General features: G+C 29.0%; 2 protein-coding genes and 1 long non-coding RNA gene across 8 annotated transcripts in view; 1 reads left to right on the forward strand and 2 right to left on the reverse strand.

Moving 5' to 3' along the window:
• Positions 1-1,028: 1,028 nt before the first annotated feature.
• Positions 1,029-14,945, reverse strand: LOC105194920 (xanthine dehydrogenase). 2 transcript variants are annotated; one of them, XM_039448317.1, is made up of 20 exons: positions 14,102-14,945; positions 12,511-12,601; positions 11,665-11,772; positions 11,353-11,402; positions 10,843-11,023; positions 10,513-10,644; positions 10,040-10,196; positions 9,565-9,775; positions 8,366-8,892; positions 7,990-8,287; positions 6,627-7,145; positions 6,357-6,540; positions 5,685-5,981; positions 4,786-5,224; positions 4,089-4,217; positions 3,801-3,931; positions 2,573-2,831; positions 2,301-2,397; positions 1,828-1,938; positions 1,029-1,249 (listed from the first exon to the last, which is right to left on the reverse strand). In XM_039448317.1, the coding sequence occupies exons 3-20, from the start codon at positions 11,679-11,681 to the stop codon at positions 1,182-1,184; spliced, it is 3,807 nt and encodes a 1,268-aa protein (XP_039304251.1). In that variant the 5' UTR covers positions 11,682-11,772; positions 12,511-12,601; positions 14,102-14,945; the 3' UTR covers positions 1,029-1,181. The 2 variants fall into 2 exon arrangements, with proteins under 2 accessions (XP_039304251.1, XP_039304252.1); XM_039448318.1 differs by lacking the exons at positions 10,843-11,023; positions 11,353-11,402; positions 11,665-11,772; positions 12,511-12,601; positions 14,102-14,945 and having other exon boundaries at positions 10,040-10,165; positions 10,513-10,626.
• Positions 14,946-15,269: 324 nt separating this feature from the next.
• Positions 15,270-18,367, forward strand: LOC120357574. Its single transcript, XR_005574580.1, has 3 exons — positions 15,270-16,117; positions 16,838-16,904; positions 17,522-18,367. It is a non-coding gene; the product is annotated as an uncharacterized LOC120357574 (long non-coding RNA).
• Positions 18,368-18,766: 399 nt separating this feature from the next.
• The window catches only part of LOC105204409 (cytochrome P450 4C1), a 37,891-nt gene continuing 29,135 nt past the window's right edge, over positions 18,767-27,522 (reverse strand). For 2 of the 5 annotated variants that reach the window (XM_039448324.1, XM_039448323.1), the window contains 11 exons: positions 26,610-26,722; positions 26,285-26,375; positions 25,797-25,982; positions 24,148-24,241; positions 23,263-23,365; positions 22,326-22,425; positions 22,054-22,160; positions 21,912-21,980; positions 20,562-20,730; positions 19,506-19,685; positions 19,274-19,446 (listed from right to left, as the gene is read on the reverse strand). In XM_039448324.1, coding sequence (XP_039304258.1) covers positions 19,274-19,446; positions 19,506-19,685; positions 20,562-20,730; positions 21,912-21,980; positions 22,054-22,160; positions 22,326-22,425; positions 23,263-23,365; positions 24,148-24,241; positions 25,797-25,982; positions 26,285-26,375; positions 26,610-26,722 — 1,385 coding nt within the window. Of the gene's footprint in view, positions 19,447-19,505; positions 19,686-20,561; positions 20,731-21,911; positions 21,981-22,053; positions 22,161-22,325; positions 22,426-23,262; positions 23,366-24,147; positions 24,242-25,796; positions 25,983-26,284; positions 26,376-26,609; positions 26,723-27,522 lie in introns of those variants that run through there. The other 3 variants (XM_039448322.1, XM_039448325.1, XM_039448321.1) reach the window with 3 other exon arrangements.

Here is a 27,522-nt window from a genome sequence, read left to right on the forward strand (position 1 = left end):
TTTTAATAATAATAAAATTATTGTAAAAATACGTAATGAGAGTTTTATGAAGAAACTAATTTTGCTTATCTATAATAAATTTAATATGAGGTCAGATAAATAATATTTGCTCATAATAGTTTAATAATTATGTTAAAATTGTCAAAATGTCAATTATTATTGTTTATTTAGTTCATATGATAAAAATTGTTATGTAAGGTTGACCTACAAAGACATTTTGTTATCATTACTAGAAGTTTGATATTAATGTAGATAGAATACGCCCATGGTGATTAACCTGCAAAAATAAACATTTTTTATGTAGATATAATGAGTCTAGTTGTAAGAGATTTTTATAAACTTTTTTGTATGCTGGACACGAATTTGTTGCCAAAATTTAACTATCACATTACAATTTTGAGGGGCCACATAAAGAAACATGACTACAAAGAAAAAAATCGAAAATAAAATAGATTTAAAAAACACAATCGTCGAAGCATTACATTTTAAAGTTAAAAGTTTATATTTTTGTTACATAGCTTTACCAAAATTTAGAAGAAAATTTTGCTGCGTGTTTTGTAACACTATGAAAACCCTCAAAATCTTGGTCTTTACTTTTTTGACGTCATTTTTCTCAAAATTGAGATGCAATAGCCAAATTTGAGCAACGGATTCGTGTTCAGCATGCAAAAGTCTATAAAAATCTTAGTTACATTATATTAACACAAAAATGTCCGCAAAACACAACCGCATAGGAATGTAACTGATTTTTACCCGGCCAGATTTCACATAAAACACAGCAGCCTTTGCTTAGGTGTAAAGCAAGTTCTTATGGACGTTTTGACTATGAATAGGTATTTGTTATATTAATAAAACGAACTTCTTTGAAGGCCTTCGTGATATTTTATTAGAAAAGAATTCTTCAAATTTTTTTTAGATCAATTTATTGTTAAATAAAGAATAATGACAGATTCGCAACAAATTTTGACTACCTAATCTCAATATGCATGAGCAAATTAATGGGGCAGCATTAAAATAAGCTCTTCCAATAGTTATAATTGTTTCTTTATTAATTCTATTTTAATACATAGAAATGTAATGACATTGAAATCTAGAAATTTTCTGTGGGTGTAAATATAGAATTTATTTGAAGCTCTTGTTTATTCGTAAAATTCCCACTCGATTTTTTTTATTTTCCACTCTTAAAGCATCATGTTGTTTGTGCTGGTTAAACTGCTTAGAAGTATACGTTCGGTAGTACACGGTCCATCTGCAAAAATTGTGAATGATTAATGAATATATTTTATAATATTATTTTTTCATAATATTTTAAAAAATTATACGTTTGTTTTGTTTGAATTTATAATTCAAATTTTAAAGAAAACACTCTGAGTCACATAACCAATATTAGACTAATATATTTTTAACTATTTTAATTACAGCAACTATCAAAATGTTTGTTATTCGACTTTAAGTGATGTAATTCATGATTAGTAACGTAAACTGATACAACTGTTACAAAAAATAATTAAAAAGATTACATCGTAAAATCCGACACTCTTGTTACTTTTAAATTATTGTCTGCCTTATTTAATTTTAATGAGAGATGAAGACAGAAATAAAAAGTCGAATTTTATATATTTAATACATAGAAGGATTACAAAATAAAAGCCGTTTTTCTAATATAATTGGAGTAAAATGATTCAAAGTATGCAACTAAATGTTACATGTTACAACAACTAGATAGTAATCGAGATTAAACTTAATTTATGTACATACGTGATATATTGAATTCGCACAAGATACAAATATATCTAACATATGTCTACAGCTTTGCTTAAAACGTACCTAATTGATACCATTCATCCGTATTCCCTGCCTCTGCCCTAGCAGAATTTAACGCGTTCCGAATTGCGATGGGAATTACACAGCTCATACAAATCGGTGGTTCGCCAGTTGCTACAAAGAAATTTTTACGCGCAATTAATAATCGATTCTTTAAAGCATGCCTTTGCGATTCTGATACTACTACACACAAGAAAGTTTTTTTTATTTTTATTCAATTTTATTTAATGTGATTTAGATTAACTTATATAATTAAATTGGCAAAATTAATAAACTTTGTAAATCATATTAGATATAAATTTAATGTAAATTGATAATCTTTTATAAAATAGAATTTTATGTTTTTTTTAATTCTTGCAAAGTGATTATCGAAAAATTTTTGCATGCGCATTTGTGGAAAATATTCAATATTCTTTATTTGTAATAATATAAATAGGATTCAAATACAAAAATTAATGAAATATCCATAATTATACTTTTCGATCGAAGAACACCGAGTGGATTAGGTGCATTTCTGCGGAAAGATACGCGAAAGTCTTCGGGAATATCCTTTGCTCCTGGCGGTTTATAGTTCTATAAAGGAAAAATAAAATACTTTAAGTAAATAAATTATGCATGTCTAGGACAATCTCTCTCTCTCTCTCTCTCTCTCTCTCTCTTTCTCTCTCTTTCTCTCTCTCTCCCCGATAAATCGGTGCAATTGTTATCGTGAAACATTTATAGCTTTACTGAAATTCAAGCAACGTACCCAGGTTCTGTCATTGGTTAACATTCCTGTTTTAGGATCATACACCAGATCCTCGGAAGTCCAGTATCCTATTCCCATTACAAATGCTCCTTCCACCTGGCCAATGTCAATTTCGGGACTCAAACTTACACCAGTGTCTTCCATTAAATCGACTCTTCTGATAATATGCTGGCCGGTCAAAACGTCGATTTCCACCTCGGCGATGGTGACGCCATAAATGCTGTAAGGCTTGATCGTATCGTCCCGTGTGGTTGCAAACCTAATGAGGTAAGTATTAATAAATATCACTAAATTTTATTAAATTTAATAAACAATAACACATAAAAATCTCAACGTTGTTGGCTCTTTCAATAAGAAATGTGAACTTATTAATTTAGTAAAATAAATTGAAACATATTGTGTGTGTGTGTGTGTGTGTGTGTGTGTATGTGTGTGTGTGTGCAAGCACGTGCGTATGTGATGGCACTATTGCTCAAGTTTAATTACTGAAAGTGTGGACAAAAATATTTAAATACGTTTTACAAGCTACATACTTTTAAAAACAAAAGAAATTAATAATAATTTAAAACCGGCCACTTTGAGCATTAGCGCAGATGATAGCACCTATTTAAACATTACTTTAGGACAAAAATTGTATTTAAACTAAAAAAAAGTTACATCAAACATTTGTTTATTTTTGACGAGCTTGTATATTTTTATTGTTATTATACGTTGGCTTTGCAATGTATAACAAAACTTTCCAAAGTTTTTATTTTTTTTATATCTACGACTGAAGTAAACCAAATAAGGTTGAAATGTGTATTGTTTTCTCTAAATACTTTGGAGTATTATCCCACTCTAAAAGTGTGAAGATCCTGCCAGTCTTGATAAAGAGTGGCAGGATTTTCACACTTTTAGAGTGGAATTTCACTCTTTTAAATAAAATTCCACTCTAAAAATTTTAGAGAGTAATTAGATGTAATTTTTTTTTTTTTAAGTTTAAATACAATTTTGTCTTAATGTTCAATTAAGCGCTACAACATGCGCTATAGTACTCAATGTGGTCGATGTTAAATTATTATTTGTTTTTACTTGGCGAGCTTGTATACTTTTATTAAAAAAGCAATTATTTTTTTTAAACGAATATTTTGCGACAATACAATATCGACAAATCTTTTAATTTCTTGTCATTTGCGTAACATGTTTTGTTATTTGTAATATATTAAATATAACTTAACATGATATTTACATATGACGCGCGCATAAATCAATGTCGTTTTGATACGCCCTAAAAACAAGCTCCTTCCAGTTGGGGTTGTTCATTTCCTTCCTTATTGGCTCGAGTCTCTTTAGAATCTCTTTGCAAGCTTGGATCGTTGCCTAGAATAAATATAACAGTAGAAGTTACAAAAAATTATCTTGTCGCCCCAATACATCGAATCAAAGTATTATTAATTAATGCAGTATAATTTATGCATTGTATCTTTTATCTTCACATCTCAAGTGTTTTTATATACTTAATTATGTAACTCTTTACATATGAGCATGAATCACTAGCAATGCTGGATTCAGTAGCAAAATTGTTAGGTGCTATTATATTATTGCTTGGTTTGACAGAGATTAATTCTAGATCAATCCCCAGTGTGTAGGCAGCCACTTGAGCAACCTGAAATAAATATTTTTATATGGATAGGAAGCATAAGCAAGACCAAGTTAGTTGTTTAATTTGTATACTGCAGATGGTAAATGAAATCCACAGAAATTTTTTAAATAATATTATATATATTTTATTATTTAATGTGCAAAAGTTAGAATTAATTAAAGCAAATACATTTTTATCTTTCCTACAAGGAAAAATATATGACAAAAGATCCGCGGAAATGCATTCTGTTAAAATAAATTATTTTATTATTAAGTTTTTCTATTTAATATTTTTCTCTCTTTTTTAATAACATTATTAATTTTTAATTCAATTGTTTCAAAAATCAAATCGAGATTCGAAAAAATGATATAGAACATTTTTCATAATTTACTCTGTATATCTAAAATAAAAATAAAGATACAATATTTTAAATATTAAATCGTAAATCTGTGACAATAATTTTTTAATTTTCTAAATTAAATATTTAATTTTGTTAAAATATTCTTTGAATTAATTTTGGTCCATTTGTTTATTGAAGTGCTTTTCGTCCAAGAATAGATCACTTAAGAAACTTTAACTTATAACAACGTACCTTCGTATTTATACCTTGGCCGCACTCAATCCCACCGTGCGTCACGCAAACCGTACCATCGCGAGCGCAAATTGACACCATAGCATTAAATTGGCCCACGTAAGTTAATGGATATTTCATTGACACCAGAGCAATGCCTTTTTTCTTCCAGCGATTTTCATTATTAAACGTCTCAACTTCTCGCTTCCGTATCTCGTAATCGGCCGATTTCGATAAACCCTTTATCATTAATTCTAACGCGGCTTTATCCACATCGTTCATATTCGCCAATCTGACTTGTACCGGATCCTTTTTCGTCACTCTCGCAATGTGCTCCATCATATTTTCCAGCATGGCTATCCCTTCTGTGAATCCCGGCGCTCGACAGAACGTGTTTGATGGTAAATCAGTTCGTACATCAAATCCATTGAACATCCAACTATCAGTCGCGTAACAGCCGCTAATAATGAAAAATGACAATGACACTAATTATAAATGAAATATGCTAATAAACTAACAACTAAATAAATATTTTCCCCAATTGAACGTATTTTAAAGTTTCAAAAGATTATCTTTTTTTTTAAATTCATACAGTTTTAGAAAAATATCTTATTATTTTTCATTGACTTAATTTTATTTAAATTAATATTAATATTATATTCGCTCTCTATTGGTAAATTCTAGGCAATACTCCGATGAAAATTTTATGAAAGCTTTAATTTATTTTAGTAATACCTATATTAAGACCCTTTCCAAGAAAAAAGCATTGAAATTAAGATATTTTTATTTTATTTTGAAGCGTGCAGTCAACAGACGATTAAAACTTTGATAACATTTATCATTTTACCTTGTAAATATTGTATCTTTATTTTTACATATGGTATATCACTTGTTGTTATTGCCGTATTCTTGCTACGTACTTTTTCATGGCGTTAACTATTGTGGCACCTAAAACAGTGTTGAAATCACAGCCTTTGTTGCTCCACTGTCTTGAATCAAGATATTGAATAACTCCCCCGTCGTCTATCCCAATCTCATACTCTTGACGTGCAAAAAATCGTTTTCCTTGCGATTGCATATTGCTCTCTATCGTCATGACAAAACGCGCTGGACGCTTCAGTTTGTGACATACCAGCGCGCAGGCACACGAGATTTGCACATTGCGAATCTCCTTTCCTCCGTATCCTCCTCCAAGTCGCCTCACATAGACATTAATACTACAAAAATTAAATTCATATAATTACATTAATTTAATTTAATTTAATTTAATTTATTTTAACAGAACGCATATCCGAGGATCTTCTGTCATTTATTATTGTAGGAAGGATAAAAACGTATATATTTCAATTAATCTTAATTCTTGCACATTAAATAATTTATTTTATTAACTTTACTACGTTGTAATTAAGATTGTTATTAAATTTTTCATGAAACAAAATTTTACGGTCAGTACTCATTGTAGTTCGATATTTGTAATAACTTATGAACATGTATACGATAATTGAGTAAATCATGTATTTTGTCAGAATTCGTGTAAATCAGTGTTGTTTAACAATACTTTTTCCGAAACAATTGTGAGATTAATGACTTACCTATTATTTTTAACATTGAGGCAATTTGCAATCGATACTTGATTGAGGTCCATCCATTGCGTTGATGGGTAAACGTCCATACCATCTTCCACAGGTATACATACGCAAGACTGAGTTTCCATGGTGTAGTGATACTGGCTGCCACATTGAAAAATATCCTTTATCACTCGTTTAGTATTTTCTCCTGCAAAAAAATAGAAAATGTCGATATGTTTTAAGATATTATGTTTATATATTTTTTTTTCCCAACAACTTAGAATAAATTTTTACCTTTCTTGGTTGCTGGCACATTGCTGCTGTTCATGAATCTGGTGTCGTCATCCGTGGCGAGCGCATCCTCAATACTTATTACAGGCTTTCTCTTTAGAATCTCGCTGTAGTTAATTTTCACTAATTTCGCGGCCTCATTCGCTAAATTGTGCGTCTCCGCGACGATCACGCCAACTGGCTGACCGGCATAAAGAACGTCTTTTTCGGCAAACAACAATTCGTCATTTGTCAAACGTTCCAATTGACTGGCAGCGGAAATGCACAGATTTTCTCCCGGTACATCCTTGGCACTGAAGAATGCCACTACTCCCTTCATAGAAAGCGCCTTGCTCGCATCTATACTGTCGATCTTGCCATTACCGATTTCCGTCAGGATGAATGCGCAAAACACTTCCCCAGGATACGGAGGCAAATCGTTGCAATATTGAGCTTCGCCCGATGTTTGTTTGATAGCATCTAATTTTGGTATAGGCTTATTCACTGGCCACATGTTTTTGTCCGTATCGTAGTCCTGTGTACCTAGAGTAACCATATCTTTTTCTATGTGCACTTTGGACAATAGGTTAGAATATGTCACGAGTTTTTCTACATTATTTCGACTAAACAACTCTATTTTTTTATTTCTTTAATATGAAAGTTATTTTATCAATGTAGCAGTGAGATCCTTGTTAAAAAGTCTCAAGATACGATAAATTAAATAGGGTAACTCCGGAATGTACGCCGTACCTATCGAAAACTTAATTTATCAAGTACTATTTAAGTGTTTAAGGTAAATAAATTGTATCAAAAAAACTTTATACTGTTTACAGCAAAAAAAAAATTTAAATTACATATTAATTTTTTTATATTAAAAAAAAACTTTTTTTAATATGCATTTTTGCCATATATCGAAAAGGCTGAGATGTATAGAGCCACTCATGAATGGGAGAATCAAGATCAACAAAAAAATACAAGAGTTAAGCTCTTGTATTTTGATATACTTCATGTTTTACGCTTTCAATCTCTATACTTTTATATTGCAAAATGACGAAGCTTTTTACACTTATTACAGAGAGAATGATTATTTTATAAAATTGACAAATTGATTCAACTCGTGATGGTTTCGTCAACATTAATAGTAAAATTAAAGCGGCAATACTAAAATAACACACTGGAGTGACAGAATAATTGTGAGCATACTTTTACTTTTTCTAATTTTTTTGGTTTCTGCGGCGCAAATACCAAAGTTATTCTATATGCGTCAAACTTCTTAATTGTAACGTATAAAAAATTTGAAAAAAAAATACATTTGAATTCTCAAACGCAAAAAAATGTTTAAAAAATTGCGATATATTTTAAAAGATCTACGAATTGTTTTGTGTACCTGAAGAGAGACCACGTTCTAACAAGGAACCTCCGCTACGAAGTCTAGGGTTTACGTTCTCCGGTTTGAGGCTCAACACACACTTATAAAATAATCCTATAGCAAGAGTCCTGCGGAATTCGGGCGAATAGTTCGGTAGCACATGGTCGGGTTGGAGTTCATCATGCAACGTCTTTAGAGCGGTCTTCAGCATCTGATTGTCTAGGATTGATTTACCGATTAACATTAACTCCGTGTTCGTTGCGTGCGAAAAATGCTTGTTGATGCCGCCATAGATAATGTTGGGCCTCTCCAGCACCTTCTCGCGAAACATTGAACATGTATATTTAAGAATTTATTTTGCGATAACATAAATAAATCTAAATAATTTCATTACCGTGCCTTTAGGACAGAGCTTGAAGAGGTAGCCGGCGTTGACGTGAGCATGAGCATTTTGAGCTCTAGGCATAATCTTGTATGACCTATATTCGTACTCGTCAGATAGCCGCGGCAAAACAACGCTATATATGATCTTATGATGCATATCGAGTTTCAGAAAATCCAACAGCGTCACGCTCTGCTTGCTATCGGATCTCTCGAGAATATGTATTTTACTACCGGCGGTTTCTAACAGTAAAAACATGTCGGATGGGAATTCGTTGTGCGTGTGCTTGATCATCAGATTACCGGCAATGCTGCCGATGTTTCGCACAGGTACGTGTGCAATCAAGTCTACGTGACGCGCCAAATGACGTAGATACTTAAATCCGTCTTCGGATGAATACTTTTGAAAGGCTTCCAGAGCCGCGCTAAGAGATGTATTTCCGCCTAGGACCAAGTAATCATTGGTTTTTTCAATGCGGCGTAAATCTGGGATATCGTTTATATCTATGTAGAGATTTTTTTTGCTAGACCGATAAACACCTGCAATAGATCAGATTTTTAATGTCGTGTACTTTAAATTATGTTATTGCAATTTAATTTTATTACAAAAATATAGATATTTAATTGTGATTGTTAATCGTGATTTTGTAAAATGATTAAAATCATAAACGTTTTGTATTTTAACACATTTGATTATTAAAAAGCAACGTTTAGGTAAAAAAATTTAATATATATTTTTAAAATAAATTAAAGTTAAAAGTTAAATTATAAAGAATTAATTAAGTTAAATAAAGTTATTGACTTTTTAATTGTATTATATAATTCTTAACTATTTAGTAGCTGCCCAACCATTTAAAAGCAATAGAAATAAAATTTGTACGTGTAATTTTGAAAATAAATTTATAGATCATTTGTTTAGCTGTTAATTAACAGTGCGTTCTTATTTTATTAAATTGTCTTGTAAAGTAAAATTTTATTTTATTATTAATTTAATGAAAAATATTTACATATTTGAACTTCAGAGAACAACATAAATAAAAAGCGATATAAATTTAGTAATGCATTGTAATGAATATTATAAACGCAAAAATAATATGTAAATGTTTTGAATAATTTTAATAATTCTATGCAAATATAATTAAAAAAATCACAATAAACATTTTATACACATTTTTGTAGTAGCTCATGCCTATATGTATAAAGAAAAATTACCGTGTGCAGTATTTCCTCCATTTAATATGTACGTAGCGTTCAGGTTTTGTTGAAATATCGCGAATAGATCATCGAGTGAGTAAACTTTGTAAAATTTCGCATCCTCTAATTTTATGTCCACCGCTGTGTCTTTTTCGTAAAGTTGCTCATCGCGACAACTACTTGTACATGGTGCTTCGAATTTCGGGCAAGCTTTGATCTTGTAGAAATCCTGTTAAGCATATATTAATATACTTAAAACAAGATGTAAACAATATATTATAAAAAGAAAATAAAAAAATCATATACAATTAAATAATAACAGTTAATTATTAATTATTAAGAATATTAAGATAAAGCAGCACAAGACAACTTTGTCTTTGAGCATAATGAAATTAAAAACAATATTTTAAAATACAAATTTAAATTAAAGTTAAAAAAAAATAAAATTTATTTTTTATTTTAAAAATAAGAATAAAAATTTTTGTCCAAACACCTCAATGTCGCGAATGCTTTTCACCATTGATGAAGGAGCATCGTTAGCAAATCCTTTAAACGCATCCAAAATCGGACGATACCCAGTACATCGACAAATATTGCCGCCAAAAGAATTTTCGATTTGCTGCATAGATAATTTTTTGTCACGTATAAGACTATAAATTATAAATAATAAATACATTAACAAACGTTACGTTCAATTTCATGATACTTTCAATAAGATATTATAATAATTACGATTTTATATATTTGATTGTAATTTACAAATTGTTCATTATTAGAAAAGAAATAATTCTTGGGGTTTGTTATTGATATGTTATCTTCTTAGAGTAAACTTGCTTTTTCTTCAGTGCAATTTTGCAACGGCAACAATTCAGATAATATCTTAATATGAAACAAAAAATTTAGTACATTTCCAATTTTAGTATAATCATTTTGATATTATTATTAATTATTTCGTCGGATACAAACCTATAGAGATTCATCACCATGCCGGGAGAGCAGTATCCGCATTGTGAGCCATTTTTGTCAGCGAGCGCAGCTTGAATCGTATGATAACCATCATGCCTATTATTTAAGCCCTCGATTGTGCAAATGGCCCATCTACAGCACATAAAACATTCATTACTAGTATAAAAATAAACGCCATAAAATTTTAAATAATATATATGATTATAAGAAAAAAGGCAATGATAAACAATTTCTGCTTAAAACAGATTTGTAATGCTATAGGATGAATTCCCATCATATTGCTAAAAATAAAATTCAATTATGCATTTTTTCTGTTAATAACACGCATACCCATCGCAGATTAGTATTGGTACTAAACAGGAATTCACAGCTATTGTCTTGCCCTTGATTTCTGCAGCCACAATACAGACTCCGCAACCACCTTCGTTGCACATTACTTTTGTGCCTCGAAGTTTTGCGTAATCGCGGATGTAGACATTAAGAGATGTATCACTCGGTATGCATCCCGATACTAAAAGTAATTTTGAATATCATAAAATTGACATATTAGTTATGATTCTAAATACAACGTACACATTTTGATCTTTTATTTTTACAGTTTGTTAAAATTTTAGAATTAAATGTTTTAAATTCTATTATACTTAATTTAATTTTTGTAAAAAAATGGTTTTTTTGTTACGATAACTGAAATATTTTATAGTTTCTAATTACTATAATGAGATTTTCAATATACTTGAATTTTCTTATTAATTATAATCTAAATTATTTTGTTCTTTATTAATGACAAAGAATTTCTTACTTCCTTCGTTACACATTATATTGTATATAAAGAATATTTACCAGTGTGCTGAACTCCATTAATTGTAAAGTTAATACAGTTTCTTGTATGTCTAAAATTAAACATAAATTAAATTGAGTAATATTTAACTGGAAAAGTATAGCTTTGTGAGGATTTTGCAAAAAATATTTTTCTGTGTACTCTTTTAGTCTTATGTTGGATAATGTTAAACAAATAAATGAAAAAAGAATGTCTTTAGAATTTTTGTATTGAGGCATGTAGAGATATTTTGATTCATTTAAATTACTAACAAAATTTTGATCATATTTATATGTAATAATTTTTATACGCTATAAATTAAGAAAAAAACTTACAGCGATGCTGCTTTCATTTTCACTCAGCTATGTCGACGTAGTGGGATTACGGCGTACTATTCCCCGTTCAATGTTTTATTAGTGCAAATGTAGGGAAAGTATAATAAACTATAATATTAATAATAAAATAATTATTAGTTTACAAATTGTTTTTGCTGGAAGTTCATAATTATGCAGAAAATAATAAAATACAATAGTAACTGTGGAACAAACGTTTATAAAATAATTTTGGAATAGTGATAAACCTATTTATAAATGTACTGATATTTATAAAATGTAAATTTAGTTATATATTAACGTATAAAATATTATGATTTTTGCATGACAATTAAAGAGAAAAGCTATAACGAAAATATTGTGTGTTACGTTAATCGGTAAAAGAGTTTTCTTCAGCTTTTAAATTTTACATAAATGCACACGCATGTATAAATAATAGAAATATAATATATTTAAGTATGATAAAATAATATAGATATAAAATATAATATAACAATTATAATATAAAAATGATAAAGCTTTGAAAAAATGTATTTATCTTTCATTTTTAAATGTTTCCAGATTAAAAATTGACAACGAATCATGTCAAAGTTATGTAAACATTTATTATGTTCCACATATGTTTAATCAAATTTTTATATAATGTATATTGTTGCCTATTTTTTTACTATTATTTAAGAGATTATTATTTAAACTGTCGTTTGAGAGAAATTGTATCTTCCTTTTCCTCATTTTTAGAAGTTACATAAACGTAACATTGTACTGCTTTATATTATTATACAATTGATTAATTATAGATATGTGAATGATAACAATAACAAATTTTTAATAATAGTAAAAAAGACTTACATTATTGCTGTGCGTATTATTCGATGTTAGTCGTATCGACTTATACACTGGCAATTTCCCGTCTTTCTGAAGACATGCCGGTTCTTACAAGCTGCCAGACATGATTTGAAAGTAGAAATACTTTCTATAATTCCAGACTTTTCAGGTAACAAATAAATATTTTATAACAGTAATAAAATTGTATATATGTATTATAAAGCTAATTTTGGGATCGCAATGGGAACCTCTCGAAGGCGAATATTTTTTTCAATACAAAATTATAATTTTACCCAAAAGCTAGATAATATCAATTTTTATTGGTCCATTACTTAATACTGCTTAAATAATATATTTTTAACAAATAACTATAAAATAAGGAATAATTGTGAAGTTTTTTTATTGCAAAATAAATAAGTCTAAAGAATATAAAACGCAAAGATTTCACAACTATTTTTTATTTTATAGTTATTTGTTAAAAATATATTATTGACGTAGTATTAATGGACCAATAAAAATTAATATTATCTAGCTTTTGGCAAAAATTATTATTTTGTATTGAAAAGATATTTGTTTTTAAGAGAATCACATTGCAATAAAATTTGCTTTGTGGTACGATATTTTACATGTATTAAAGTATTTTTGAGAATTTTTCGGATTTTTAGAAATAAATGTACTTGTTTATTTCTTTATTTAAAGCTAAAAAATTAATTTTTGTAATACTATTAACTTTTATTCACTAAAATTAATTTTTATCTGAAAGTACGGAAAAAATCCTAAAAAAATCGTGTTTCAAAAATGTTTTAATTTTAGCTACAAATGTTAAAAGAGAAAAAATTTCTTTTCTGAATTTAAACGATAGCTTTCAATATCTTTGATACAAGGCAAAATAATACTTATTTTTTTTATTATTGGCCTTTTTTTAATTATTAACAATATATCCACTAACATAGTTTATTATCATTTAAAAAATTCCAAACTGTTTATTTTTAGATGGACCCCTTTCACGTGGAATGCCTCATATACGTATATATGATACTTGAGATAATACTTAAGACGGTTTTAAGTACATAAGTCGAATCTCGGTCTTCGGCTAACGCGTGCTCTGCGTACTAGTCCTTTCTAAAAAAGGTATGTAAAGAATATATCGAAGTTATTGTAGTCGTTTTTCCGCGATTGGTTCTCTTGCTGCGCTAACTTCCAGAGCGATTGTCATCGCGGAGATCGCGTATTTTGATTATGTATATTGAGGAGTTAGTAGTGTAATATTAAATTTGTAATTTGTTTGAAATTATGCAATATTAAAAGCTTTGTAGCACGCGCTACGCGCGGGCCCGTTTTTATTGTAGTATGTAATAAAGTTACATTTGTCTGTAATCTTCTTTCACAGATTTATTACTTCAATATGGAACAAATAATTTTATTTCACCGACACAAGTCGCAGCAGCGGAGTTATAACTACGCGGTTACGTTAATTTTTGTAAAATACAAATACACGATTCAATTTATAGCTACATTTGATTATAATTAATTCTCTAGCATATAGTTGCGTGCGTAAGATAATTACAAACGATTCCGAAATAACAGATATAATTATAAATAACAGACAACTTACCTCTAGGATTGGTCTACCGACACCCGATGCCGTCCTGAATCTTCTCCTCCTCTTCTCTCGTTTCTTCGTAACACGATCATGGACATAAAAATATATTTAGAAATATATTTTCTACATCTACGGGCACGACACTCACTCGTGGAAACACCAATTAATTACACATCACGGTAAAGAATAGACGATCGCGCGGTAGTTGGAGCAGCACTTCCGACGTTCACGTCACACAATCATAAAATATTTTATTATATTACGATGGGAAAATCCAAGCATTATCGTACGCGCGCGAATAAGCTATGAAGCTATTTGACGTTTGGAACTGCGGCTTTTCGTTAATAATTCAAAAACAGAGCCGGCGGGTTTAACTTGGAACCACACAGTACGACGTGATTAATAAAACAGAGTTAATAATAAATTGAAACGCGATGGACCATTCAAAACTACAAATACATGATCCAATTGATATGTTGTGAGATATCATGGAGCGGATCGCACCGCTACCTGTTCGCTCAAGTTTCGGAACACGAATGATAGCGCCGTGACCTTGCGTAAGCACAACGCGCTATACACAAAAACAACAAACTCCAAGGCCGTGTGACAATCAAATTTCTTGGAATGTCTAAAACATCGTATGTATATTAAATATTATTTCGCATTTTAAACAAGAGTTATTCAACATTGAAAGTAATCTCGCGCAGCGAGATAGACTCCGTGTTACATGCATGTCGCGCCGTCTCTGTTAAATGCCTCACTCGGGTTGTTGACCGCGCGCGGTCTCGTAAAATAGGCGGCACGCCGTGCGCCCCGTCTGGCTCAGCTCCCCACTCTCCTCGGTCGCTCGGTCGTTCGCATTACTCGAGACGCACGTGACCACGTCGATCTCTTGCGCCTCGGGTAGTTGAATGACTGAGCGACCGAGAAGAGTGGGGAGACGAGCCAGACGGTGCGCGGTCAACAACCCGAGTGGGGCATTTAACAGAGACGGCGCGACATGCACGTAATAAGGAGTCTATCTTGCTGCGCGAGACTACCTTCAGCGTTGAATAACTCGGTGATAAAAAATCGTACAGCGCTCAGTAAATACGCAAATTAAGGTAAAGATTCACGCTTTGGTATGCTGTAAACCACATTTGTATGCGATTTTTATTTCACGTCGTAAAATGTTGCAAAGTTGTATAAAATTTTAACGTTTGACGGATTTTTTTACGAAATTTGCAAAGCTTTACGGTGTAAAATAAAAGTCTTACAAAAATGTGGTTTACAGCATTCAAAAAGCGTGAATATTTACCTTTAATTTGCGTACTTGTTGAGTACTGTATACCGATTTTTATTCACCGACTTATTCAACATTAAAGCAAGAAAGACCATTTTTACTTCAGTGTCAAATAACTCTAGTTTAAAGTGCGAGATAATATTCAGTATACATACGACGCTTTAGACATTTCGAGAAATTTGGCTGACCACGGCCTTGGAATTCGTTGCTCTTGTGTATAGCACGTTGTGTTTACGCAAGGTCGCCGCGCTATTATTTGCGTTCCGAGAATCGAGCGAGCAAGTAGCGTCACGAGCCGCTCCATGTGTTATCTCGCAAAATATCAACTGATTGTGAATCACGTGCTTGTGTTTCTGAATGGTCCATCGCGTTTCGATTAATTATTAACTCCGCTTTATTAATAACGTCGTATTGTGTATTTCCAGGTTAAACCTGCCTCCGTTTTTGAATTATTAACATAAGGCCGCAGATTAAAAGATCATAACTTCATAGCTTATTTGTGCGCGCACAATAATGCTTTGATTTTTCCGTCGTAATATAATAAAGTATTTTATAATTGTGACATGAACGTCGGGAGTGCTGTACGAAATACCGCGCAATCGTCTATTCTTTACCGTGATGTGTAATTAATCGATGTTTTCGCGAGTGATTATCGTGCCGCGGAAAATCTGCCACAGAAGAACAGAAGAAAAGAAAGAGAGAGAATGTTTAGGATGGCATCGGGCGTCGACGAAGCAACCCTAGAGGTGAATTGTCTGCTATTCAAAATACTGTTACTTTTGAAATTGTTTATAATTATCTTACGCACGCAACTGTACACTAGAGAACTAATTATTTTGAATGTCGCTATAATTTGAATCGTGTATTTGTGGTTTATGAAAATTAATGTAGCCGCGCCGTAGTTATAACTCTGCTGTTGCGACTCGTGTCGGTGAGTAAAACAAAATTATTTGTTCTATATTGAAGTAATAAATCTGTGAAAGAATATTACAGACAAATGTAACTTTATTACATATTACAATAAAAACGGGCCCGCGCGTAGCGCGTGCTACAAAGCTTTTAATATTACATAATTTCAAACAAATTACAAATTTAATATTACACTATTAACCCGTGAATACACATAGTCAATATATTCGATTTCCGCGATGGCAGCCGTTCTGAAAGTTAGCGCAGCGAGAGAACTAATCGGCATCGCAGAAAAGCGACAATAACTTTGATATATTTGACATATTTATTCTTTACATGCTTTTTTTTTTAAAAAAGGAATGCTTTTTTTAAAAAGGGATTCTAATTGTCTATCCAAATTTAAATAAAAAATTATTATATAAAGGGATTTAAAAAATTTATACTCAAATAATATCTATTAAAACTATGAATAATATTCAAAAAACTACATAATTATTCTTTAAAATATTAATTATTTTGATTGCTGCCATAATTTATTTTATATTTGTATGTTACAGATTTACAGGATCTGAGAGAAGGGAGAGGCCTGGGAGTGGCATAGGGTCCTAGCGGAGCAACCTTGGGGTAAATATAATTTCTTATTTATGTGAATTTATTAAACTTTTTCTCTTTCTTTCGCTGTTATCAAATTTAAAAAAAGCTGTTTAAAGAAAAAAGATTAATACAAAATTGTACACACACCCAGAGGAAAGTTACGTTTAAAGTGATGAAATCATTTCTTTAACTTGATTCTTTTAAGTTGAAGGAAAAATACCTTTAAGGAAAATAAAAATTTATTTGACTTTAGGAAATGACGTTATTAGCTTTTTTAAAGTAAATAAATTACTTGTTCAAATTATTTATTTAATTTAAACAAATAATTATTTAATTCAAAGAACGTATGATAGAAATGTAAAAAAATAATTTAATTGTTCTGGCTTTAAAAATATATTTCTTTTATTTTAATAAAGTTTGCGTTGCACAACCAAATTGTTTCTTTAATTCTAATACAAGGAGCAATCAAAAAATTTTTTTAAGTCAAAGAAACTTTTCTTTATTTGTATAGCAGTGTACAAATTTCTTTGAATCAAACAAATATAATACTTTTTAACAAACGTTTCTCTGGGTATATAAGAAATAACTTTTAAACTTATTTATTTTCAACGGAGTTTTAATTTTTATATCTTATATTGGTGTTACAGTAATCATCGTAACTTCGTGGTTGATTATAACTCCGCTCGTTGCGCATTGGGTCGGTGAGTCAGCAATCAATTTTCTTACTTTATTTCAAGGCTTTGCATATGTCTTGCGCAGGATCAAAGCATAATATTGTCATATCTATATTTTTGTGAATGAGCGAGTAAGTGAGTAAGTGACTAAGTGAGTTAATTTAAAGAAAAAGAAGAAATCTGGAAGCCTATCATGGGGTGGGTAATATTTGCAACATGCATAGGATGTAACATAAAACGTATCCAGACTAGCCAACGGATATCGTATGTTACAGATATTGGTCGGGATGAGAATTGACGAGAGATTTAAATTATAGGATTAAAGGAAAATTACACTATTAGCCCCTTACTACACAAAATACGCCATCTCCGCGATGATAATCGCTCATGAAATTAGCGCAGCGAGAGAACCAATCGGTATCGTAAAAAAGCGACTACAATAACTTCGATATATTCTTTACATGCTTTTTTTTAGAAAGGATTAGCACACAGCGCGCGCGTTAGCCGAAGTAAAGGCCGGGATTCATAGTCGATTCTTATATTTAAAACCGTCTTAAGTATTATCTTAAGTATCATATAATATGTATATATTTATATACATATAAATACATACAGTATATAATATGTATATATTTAGCATCATTTTAAACCTACTAATATTATATCGAGTGATTTATCTCATTATTCTGTGCATAAGAGTATTGAGGTAAGTTGATATATGCACATTGACACAAAAAAATGAATATTTTATGTCACTTATGAGACACTTTATACTTTATGTTGAAGTATGCTTGAATAAAATATAAAATATCTTGTAAAATTATTAATTTTGCGATAACTGTGTATCTTAATACTTTTATATAAAATGCACAGAACGAGATAAATTATTTAATATAATACTTTCAGGTTTGATCATATAAAGTATTACTTTTGCTTTTACTTTTTATTACATAAATTTTAGGACTTTATGTATAAAATTTATATATAAAACAATTGTATACATAGGCATTTAAAGGCATTTAAACAATAAGGACATACGATTAGTTAAATATTTAATTGACATACAATTGTAAAACACCAGAAAATATATTGAATCTAAAAACATATTATCTTTCAGATAAAAATCTTTAGCTTAAAGTTAGTCAAAAGTTAGAGATCTTAAACATTTTCTTCAATTTTTTCATTAAATTTCTTATAATATTATGGTTTCCTTTTTTCTATTACTTAAGAAATAATAGATAATTGTATAATAATCAAAAAAATTTTTTTACAAAATAACACTAACCTTTTAAATTTATATGCATAACATTCTATAATTACGTACATTCTGTAATTATATGCATAACATTTTGAAATCTAATAATTTAGATTAATGAGGCAGTGGCTGTCGATCGATTAGATTTTCTCATTGTTACTAGCAGGTAGAGAGCAAGCAAAAATTTTGAACACATTGCACACATTTAGAAAGTACGTAAAAATTTCATCTTGTTTAAGAATTCTATGAATATTCTGTTGCATAAAATTATATATAAACAAAAAATAAAAAAAAATCTTGTAATTTTTGTACCCACGAAAAAATAAGAAAACAATTCGTAAACGTTAACAAACACGGCTTTACGAGGGCGTACATACTGGAAGTAATTGTGGGACAGTGTAAAACAATTGTATGTCGAATCAAATATTTAACTGATCGTGTGTCCTTATTCTTTAAATATCTTTAAATGCTTACATGCATTTCGTGGAAATAGGGATAAATTTTAAATGATGCGTATCAAAAGGGCGAAGCACCAAGTCAATACTTAATCGTATATCCTTTAAGTAATCAACGGGCTCCAAGTAGAAATTGTGAACCAGGGGGGCTATTATTGCTTTTAATTCCAGTAAAGCAAATCGTTGACCTAGAATTAGATATGTATTGCAATCTGTTCATATAAAAAGATACGAATAATCATCTTACCAATGCAATTACGTGGACCAGCACTGAATGGAATATACGAATAAGGATGACGGTTCCGGATATTCTCAGGTAAAAATCTATCTGGATCAAATTTTTCTGGATTTGGCCAAAAATTGGGATCTCTATGAACTCCATAAATATGAAGATGCATCGTTGTACCGGCAGGTATTAAATATGATTCTGAAAAACGTTTTATAAGAATGTAACATAACACTTACATGGAAAGAAGAATTTTGCTAAAATTTAAATGTGAAAATAATTATATTGAAACATTTAAAAAATTGTATTTAAATAAAGGATATTTAACTTGATCGCTAGAATGTCAAAACTGCAGCAATATCATCATGCTTGGATATTCTGCATAATTATTTTAATGGCCTAACATAAAATTATTTTCTCACTTGTAGCTAGTTAAAATTTAGATGCAGTATAACTGTTTTTTCCGTTTAGAAGCATTATAAAAATTTGGAAAACATATATGTGATACAGAATAGCTACATACGGCATCATTAATACCTAGCCATCTTAAATTAGTTGCATCCTGGATTTTCTATAGTACACGTAACATATCCTAAATGAAAATGAGAACGTTGTTAACTTTAGATGGTTAGATATTAATGTTTAATATTTTAAATACACAGACGCTTTGTGTATGTACATATAATTAGCATAATAGGAAATTTAATGTGGTAATCTCAATCCTTTGGGAAATATCAGATTTCTTAAAAATTGTATTATAACATTGTATTATAATGTTTAATTAACTTAAACAATTAACTTTGGAATTATTACTTTAACATCTTACCTTATTATTTATTTGTCTCACATAGATAAAATTGTCTCAAATAAGATAAACAAATGTAATTTCAAAATAAAAGAAGAATTGTTACAAGTTTTATTAAGTAAATGCATACGAGTATAATGTTTCATAGCACGTTTCATAATGTGTAATATAATATTATTTATATATATATATATATATATATATAATGTGTAATATAATATTATTTATATATATATATATATATATATATAGATTAATAATCAGTTACGTACTTAATTGTGTTTCTTCCGAAGTAACTCGCATTATGAAATAGACGCTTGGATATAAACGCAACCCTTCTTTTATACATCTCTCTAAATATTGCATATCTTGCAACGATTTCATTGTAAGTTTCCCTTCACTCTCTCGCATAATAGCATTGACTTCTTTTCTGACACAATCCTGTATTATTAACATTAATAAAAAAACACATATATTCTTCTAAAATACATGTTTTATATCTGCAGAAAGAGAATTATAGAATTTTTATATTTATTTTGAAAATGTTTTGCGTGCGATTAATGTTTTTCCAGTATATAAACAATGAAAATACAATATGTGTTGTCTAAAAAGTGTTCTAAAATCCGTAAATTGAAATATTATAGCAAGAAAGTCTTTCAAAAATGAAGCAAATAAAGATAGTTGCTTGTAAATTTTTATTTCACGAAGTTGTTCATGTTCAAAGCTGATTAATCACAAACTATGCTTCGCATGTTCATGAGACACTAATGCTACCGCGCAAATAATATTCACCGTATGACAAGCGACCGTAACATAATCTTTGATTGACCAGTTTTAAACTTTCATATTTTAAAAATTATTTTTTGAAATAAAAATCTACTAATAATTTTTTTGTGTTTAGTTTTTCAAGAATTTTCGTAGTATAATATTCTGATTTACAAATTTCGACATCCTCTGTATATACATATATGTATATATCATACAATATATATAACAAAAGAATACAGACCAGCATGAATACACAACTAATTTAGTTTAATCATCAGTCTTTGGGCTGATATTTTCTGTGTGATTTTATGTATATCTTCAAATTCATCAAATTACGCGTTGATAAATTTTATGATCTTAAAACACAGTTTTGCAAGTTGAACAAGTGTAGTAATATCTCAATATTAAATCAAGTATTAATTTACAAATAATATTATTCATGTTCAACTTAAAATTATGTTTTAAGAACAAAAAATTTATCAACATGCAATTTGATAATCTTAAATGTATATAAAATCATAAGAAATATCAGCAGTAAGATCTATGTCCTTTAAGGCCTTCTAAAATTAGTTATATGTACAATGTATAATAAAGTATATAATTTATACATGTAATATTATACACATATAATATACATATATGTATATAACAAATTTATATGAGTATTTTTATAATAATGAAAAAGAGAAGAAAAATGTAAGGAAAACATTTCTACGTGCTCAATAAAAAATATGTTGCGTTGGAGTCACGCATGCAATAAATTTTATATATATTTTTTTAATAAACAAATTAATGAGTTGAAGGAATTATTTAATCTTATTATCTAAACATAATGCTCATTTAACAAAGAATACCTGGATATCTTTATGTTCAGCCAATAATGATAAAATATAGAATATACCCATCGCTGTAGTATCATGACCCTGTAATCACATACTGTTTTTTTGATATGCATTCAAATCTTACAGTGAAACAAAGAAGAAAGCGTACAAATACCTCAAACATAAAAGTATCGACTTCCTCTCTGATATCTGAATCACTTAAAGTACCATCTTGAGATGCTTGTATTAAAATGTCCAACAATGCTAGTCGTCTTTTTCGAACTAAATCAAATTATATAACTTTTATAATTTGTGTTTCACTACTTTTACGCAACATTAAATTAAATTTCAAATTATATTACAAATTTCAAATTATATTACAAATTTCAAATTATTGACGACGTTTCCCTATTAGATTTTAGAATATAATAGTTTTGTATTACGTACTTCCAATGGTTTCTGCATCATCTTCGTAAACATTTGTGTTAAGGTTTTTCAAGTATTGTCCATTGGTTTGCTTATGATAATCTTTTCTTTCTGCAATAATCTACACACATCCAACATAGTTTTATTTTTCATTGTTTGTATAAATGCTAAAGACACGAGGGGCTAGCCACTAGCTAATGTTGTCTCATAGATTACATGATTTCATTTGATTTCATCTTAATGCAAATGATTTCATCCACACAATGATTATTAGTGATTGTATATCTAGTTATTAGATTTCTTCTGATTAAAAATTATTTTATTTTATTAAAAACACCATTATTGATTATTAATTTCTTTCAAACAAAATTAAATTGTGGGTTAACCATTCAGAAAATAGATGTACACCTGACTGCTGATTTCAAGATTTTATTGGAATTAAGTATGGTTGATAAAAGATTTTTCTAAAAAAGAAGTATATAAAAAATTTTACAAAAATCAAAAACTTGTACTAATTTTATCAAATTACATTGTTATCATGCACGATTTTATTGCGTTATGATTGCGAATTGAACTGGATTTCCAATAATCACACAAAACCCAAAATTACTTTTGCTGATTTATATGTATATAATTTTTACTGATTTCTAGTAATTTTATATGATTTTATTATTATTATGATTTCTGATGATTTTGTTTGACTTTATGATTGCATTGGATTGCAAAATAATTACGTAAAGATTTCGTAATGATTTTATAATAATTTTGGAGGCACTGTTCCACAATTACTTTTAGTGGTAACCCCCTCTTAAAGACATGTTTATTAACATTTACAAATTGTTTTATTATTTTTTCATATAAAAATTACAAGATTTTTGCTTTCTTTATATTTATTATATAAAATTTTATGCAATAGAATATTCATAGAATTCTTAAACAAGACGAAGTTTTTACGTACTTTCTCAGTAAATGAGTGCAATGTCTTCAGAAGTTTTGCGTGTTCTCTACCTGCTGGTAAAAATGAAAAGATCCAATCGTTCAACAGCCACGGCCTTACATATCTAAATTATTAGATGTTTAGAAAATGTTATCATTAGTGTTATTTTGTAAACAAATTTCTTTGATTACTATACAATTACCTATTATTTCTTAACTAATAGCAAAAACGAAACCATAATACTATAAGAAATTTAGTTGAAAAAATTGAAGAACACATGTAAAACCTATGAACATTAGACTAATTTTAAGCTAAAGATTTTTATCTGAATCGTAATGTCTCTTTAGATTCAATATATTTTTTTGGTATTTTATTTGTTAATTTGTAATAACTTTGTTGAAGTTAATAGTGTTTGAGCTAAATATTATTATAATTTATAACAGCAAATATTACATTAAGAATTATATCCTTCTTACGAAGAAACTATTTCGATTTGTCGAAATAAAGTTTTATAGTATTGGTTTTAATAATAAAATAATTATTTTCTTAAATTTTGTTATACTATTCCAGCGTTAAACATATTAAAATTTGCAAGTTGTTACTCTCTTCATATTAAAGAGAGCAACAAACCAGAGTACTTATTATCGACTTGATGTACCGTTTTACATTAAATATTAAATGACTTATCATTATTAGCATAACATTTTACTTAGAAATTTAATAGATAATTTATTTAATGTACCAATATATCAACAATTAGTGTTAGCGTAAAATTTTGACTTTGGACTTATGACCAATTAGATTTACATGTAAAATTTCGGAACGTCGTAATATTGTAAGTAGTGATATGTTTGTATGTATATCTTAAGATGACATATAGATTATATTACATATATTATAAATTACCTGTAAACCATCAATTCGCCTATCCGGTGAACCGCTTTTTGATACCTTTGCTGAAATAAATCTTTTCCTTGCAGAGAAATGCCCATGGCAGTTTCTAAAAAGAAAATTATATTATGGCAATGTAACCATATATTTAAAAAAAAGTAACCTTAGATTATTGTGACATCATTATAATAAATTTATATCTCTTATTACTCTTTATTTTGTTTAAAATAAAAGGTAGATGTTGAACGGAGGCTATTTTTGGTCTAGAACCGACCCCCAAGTTATTTATTTGAAACTGTTTATCGAATCCCTTCAGAAGAAAATAATTATTTGTACACCAGGCTTAGGCAATGTTACAAAAAATCCAGATTCAGTACTGTTGATATAGTCATGTAAGAGTTTTTTTAATATACGTTATATTAAAATAAAATTAATTGCGTTAAAATAAAATTCATGTGTTCAAGAAGGTGAATATCACTCATATCATAAAAACGATGATATAAGCAGAACAAGAACAATTATAATGTTCTGCTTAATACCATTGTTCTTGTAATAATCATTAATAAATTCTATTAATGTTTTCGTATTTAGTATTCAAAAATAGTATTCTAAAATAACTATTTACACTTATGAGCGGTATATCGTTACGAGCAATCATATTGGTGATACGCGCGCAAAACTGATATTTCTTCTTCCAACGAAGTATATCTAGAAAACGAAAGATTTCAATCAAATAAAACAAACTGAATTTTAAAACTAAAAGTTCATATCTTCACGTGGCGTAAACGGAGTTAGAAAAGCATTTTGCTGTACGTGATGCAACACCATGAAAATCATCAAAATTGTAGTCTTCTACTTCTTTGACAGCATTTCTCTTAAAATTATAACGATAGCCAAATTTTGACAATGGATACATGTTTAGCACGCAAAAATCTTTAAAAATTACGTAGTCTTATTACATTCACAATAAAATTGTTGATTTGTGCATGCTAATATTATTTAAAGGAACTTTGGACACACTGTATATTATACGAAGCAAAATCTCATACTCTCTACATTTATTATTTACCTTTTTTAGCACATAAATACGCAATTAATTTTTGTTTAATACTATAAAGTTTAAAAAACACTTTTATAACTATTTCAGCAATCAATAATAAATCCCAATTTTTTTATAATTTTCAAGCCCTGGAGGACAAATAATTATTTTTTTCTGTAGTAGAAAAAAATATTTTGACCGTTGCTGTATCAATACAAATTAAACAAGAATGCCTGCTTACGTCGCAGGTAGGTCTTCGTGCTTGTATTGTTTGTACAGAAATTATTGCAAAAAATTTCTTTAGTTCTTTTCAGGGGGGAAAAGGGTTAATATTTAATAATACGTGATATTACATAATCTTGTTTAATTTAGAATTGTATTATCACTGAAAATTAATTTGGCGCACAGTTTATTGAACTTGAGGAAAGTATAAAAAAAGCACAAAGACCTAGCTGCAACCGTAGAAGGCATTCTTGTTCAATTTGTATTTCTTTTTCTTTGTTTTAGAGAATTCTATAAACAGTTTCTAATAAATAACTTGGCTGTTTATTTTAGGCCAAAAATGGCTTCAATGGTTTAACATCGTTCTTTCTGTACATAAACAAATATAAGTAGAATATAATACCGCATATTGCATTCAGCGTATGTTCGCTAATAAACGGTAGTAAATCTTTTGTAACAATGCATTCTGCATTCTTCAGAGATTTGGTCATGTTTTCCCCTTCCTTAATTAAAATCTCAACAAATTGTTGTAATATATTGAAATGGAATGCGGGAGTTAATATTTTTCGCCGCGATTGCCATTTAGAACCTAAGATAACAATAAAATAAACCATAATCAAATAATAATGCTGCTAAACATAATGCTTACTTATTTACAGCAACAAATGCGAAATATTATAAAAAATAACTTATGTGGTACGTATTTAGCATAGCAACTTTCCCCTAAATACTTTTATTTATATTTGTTATCAATTATACACCAAGATTGCGCTTTAAATGTAAAACAATCTGTTAAATTTAAATCTATGTTTAAATATCTCATTTGATTATTAATGTAATAAAATTTTGATGTTACAACAGTATATATTAATATTGGCGTGATTACGTTACCTCCACTGGTAAGAAGACCCGTACCTAACCAAGGATGTAATAGATTATACACTACACTTTTGTTGATGTGCTTTGTACTGTTTAGTATAACCTAGAAAATTACCGAAAGTATATTAACTTAAATACTATTTGTAACTTAATATCTCTTAATGAAGATACTTAATTAAACTGTTTAATCTAAACGGCTTAAACATTTTATTACCTTTACAATATCGTATTTTCATGAGTGCATTTTCTTAAAACGTAAGTAAATAAGATATTCCTAAATTTTTATTTTAATAATGTATTAGATATAGAGAATTAAATTTTTTTTAGATTTTATTACCTCCAAATCATCAGGATGACGGATTGATACAAGAGTTAGAAACAAGTAGTAGCGCACTTTAAAAATAGGATAATAAGTATCGCATCTTGTAGTTAAAAGCTTAAAAAAACCGTCTGAAAAATGCACATATCTCAAATACATAAATATTAAATTAAAAATACAAAAAATTGTAATCCTAATAATAAAAGAGAACATAGACCGACGCGAAAACATAAAATTAAAGAGCTTTAACAGTTATAGGTAGATTTTAGTGTTGACATTTTTTGTGTGATTTTATATAGGTATTGTACATTTTCAAGTGCACTAAACGACGCTCCGTTAAATTTTTCTGTCTTAAAACGTAGTTTTAAGTTGAAGGAGAACAGTAATATCACAATATTAGATGGTAAATCAATTTTTATAATAGGGATGAGTGGGGTAAATAAGACATAGCTGCAGTTTTTGTTTTCAATAAGGCACAAATAAAGTCCAATCGTAAAACTAAAGATGCCATAGAAAAGATAATTTAATTTTCTTTATTTTTGTTTTAAACCATTTTGACGTATCTCTCATTTGTGAACTATAAGGGAAAATGTAAAAACGCTTTTTCCGGTCCGATTTAAAACTACTGATTCCAAATCGGACCACCTCCTGTTTCAAATCGAATACTCTCATTTTTATTAATTTTTAAATAAAATTTTATAAGATTATAATGTATATTTGTTTAGTATTAAATAAAAACGAGTAATTTTACAATAAAAAATAAAAATTTGTTTAAAAGAAACGAATTAGTAACAGTCTATATAGAGAGTTAGACGTTTCCCGGTCATGTTATGACATTGTTATTATATAATTAGAATTGAAATCAATAAAATTCAGTTATTTCGAGTCTAATGAGTCATAATATTTTACTAATTTATCATGTCTAGGTCCA

This window comes from Solenopsis invicta, chromosome 4 (assembly GCF_016802725.1).
Source record: "Solenopsis invicta isolate M01_SB chromosome 4, UNIL_Sinv_3.0, whole genome shotgun sequence".
NCBI lineage: Eukaryota > Metazoa > Arthropoda > Insecta > Hymenoptera > Formicidae > Solenopsis > Solenopsis invicta.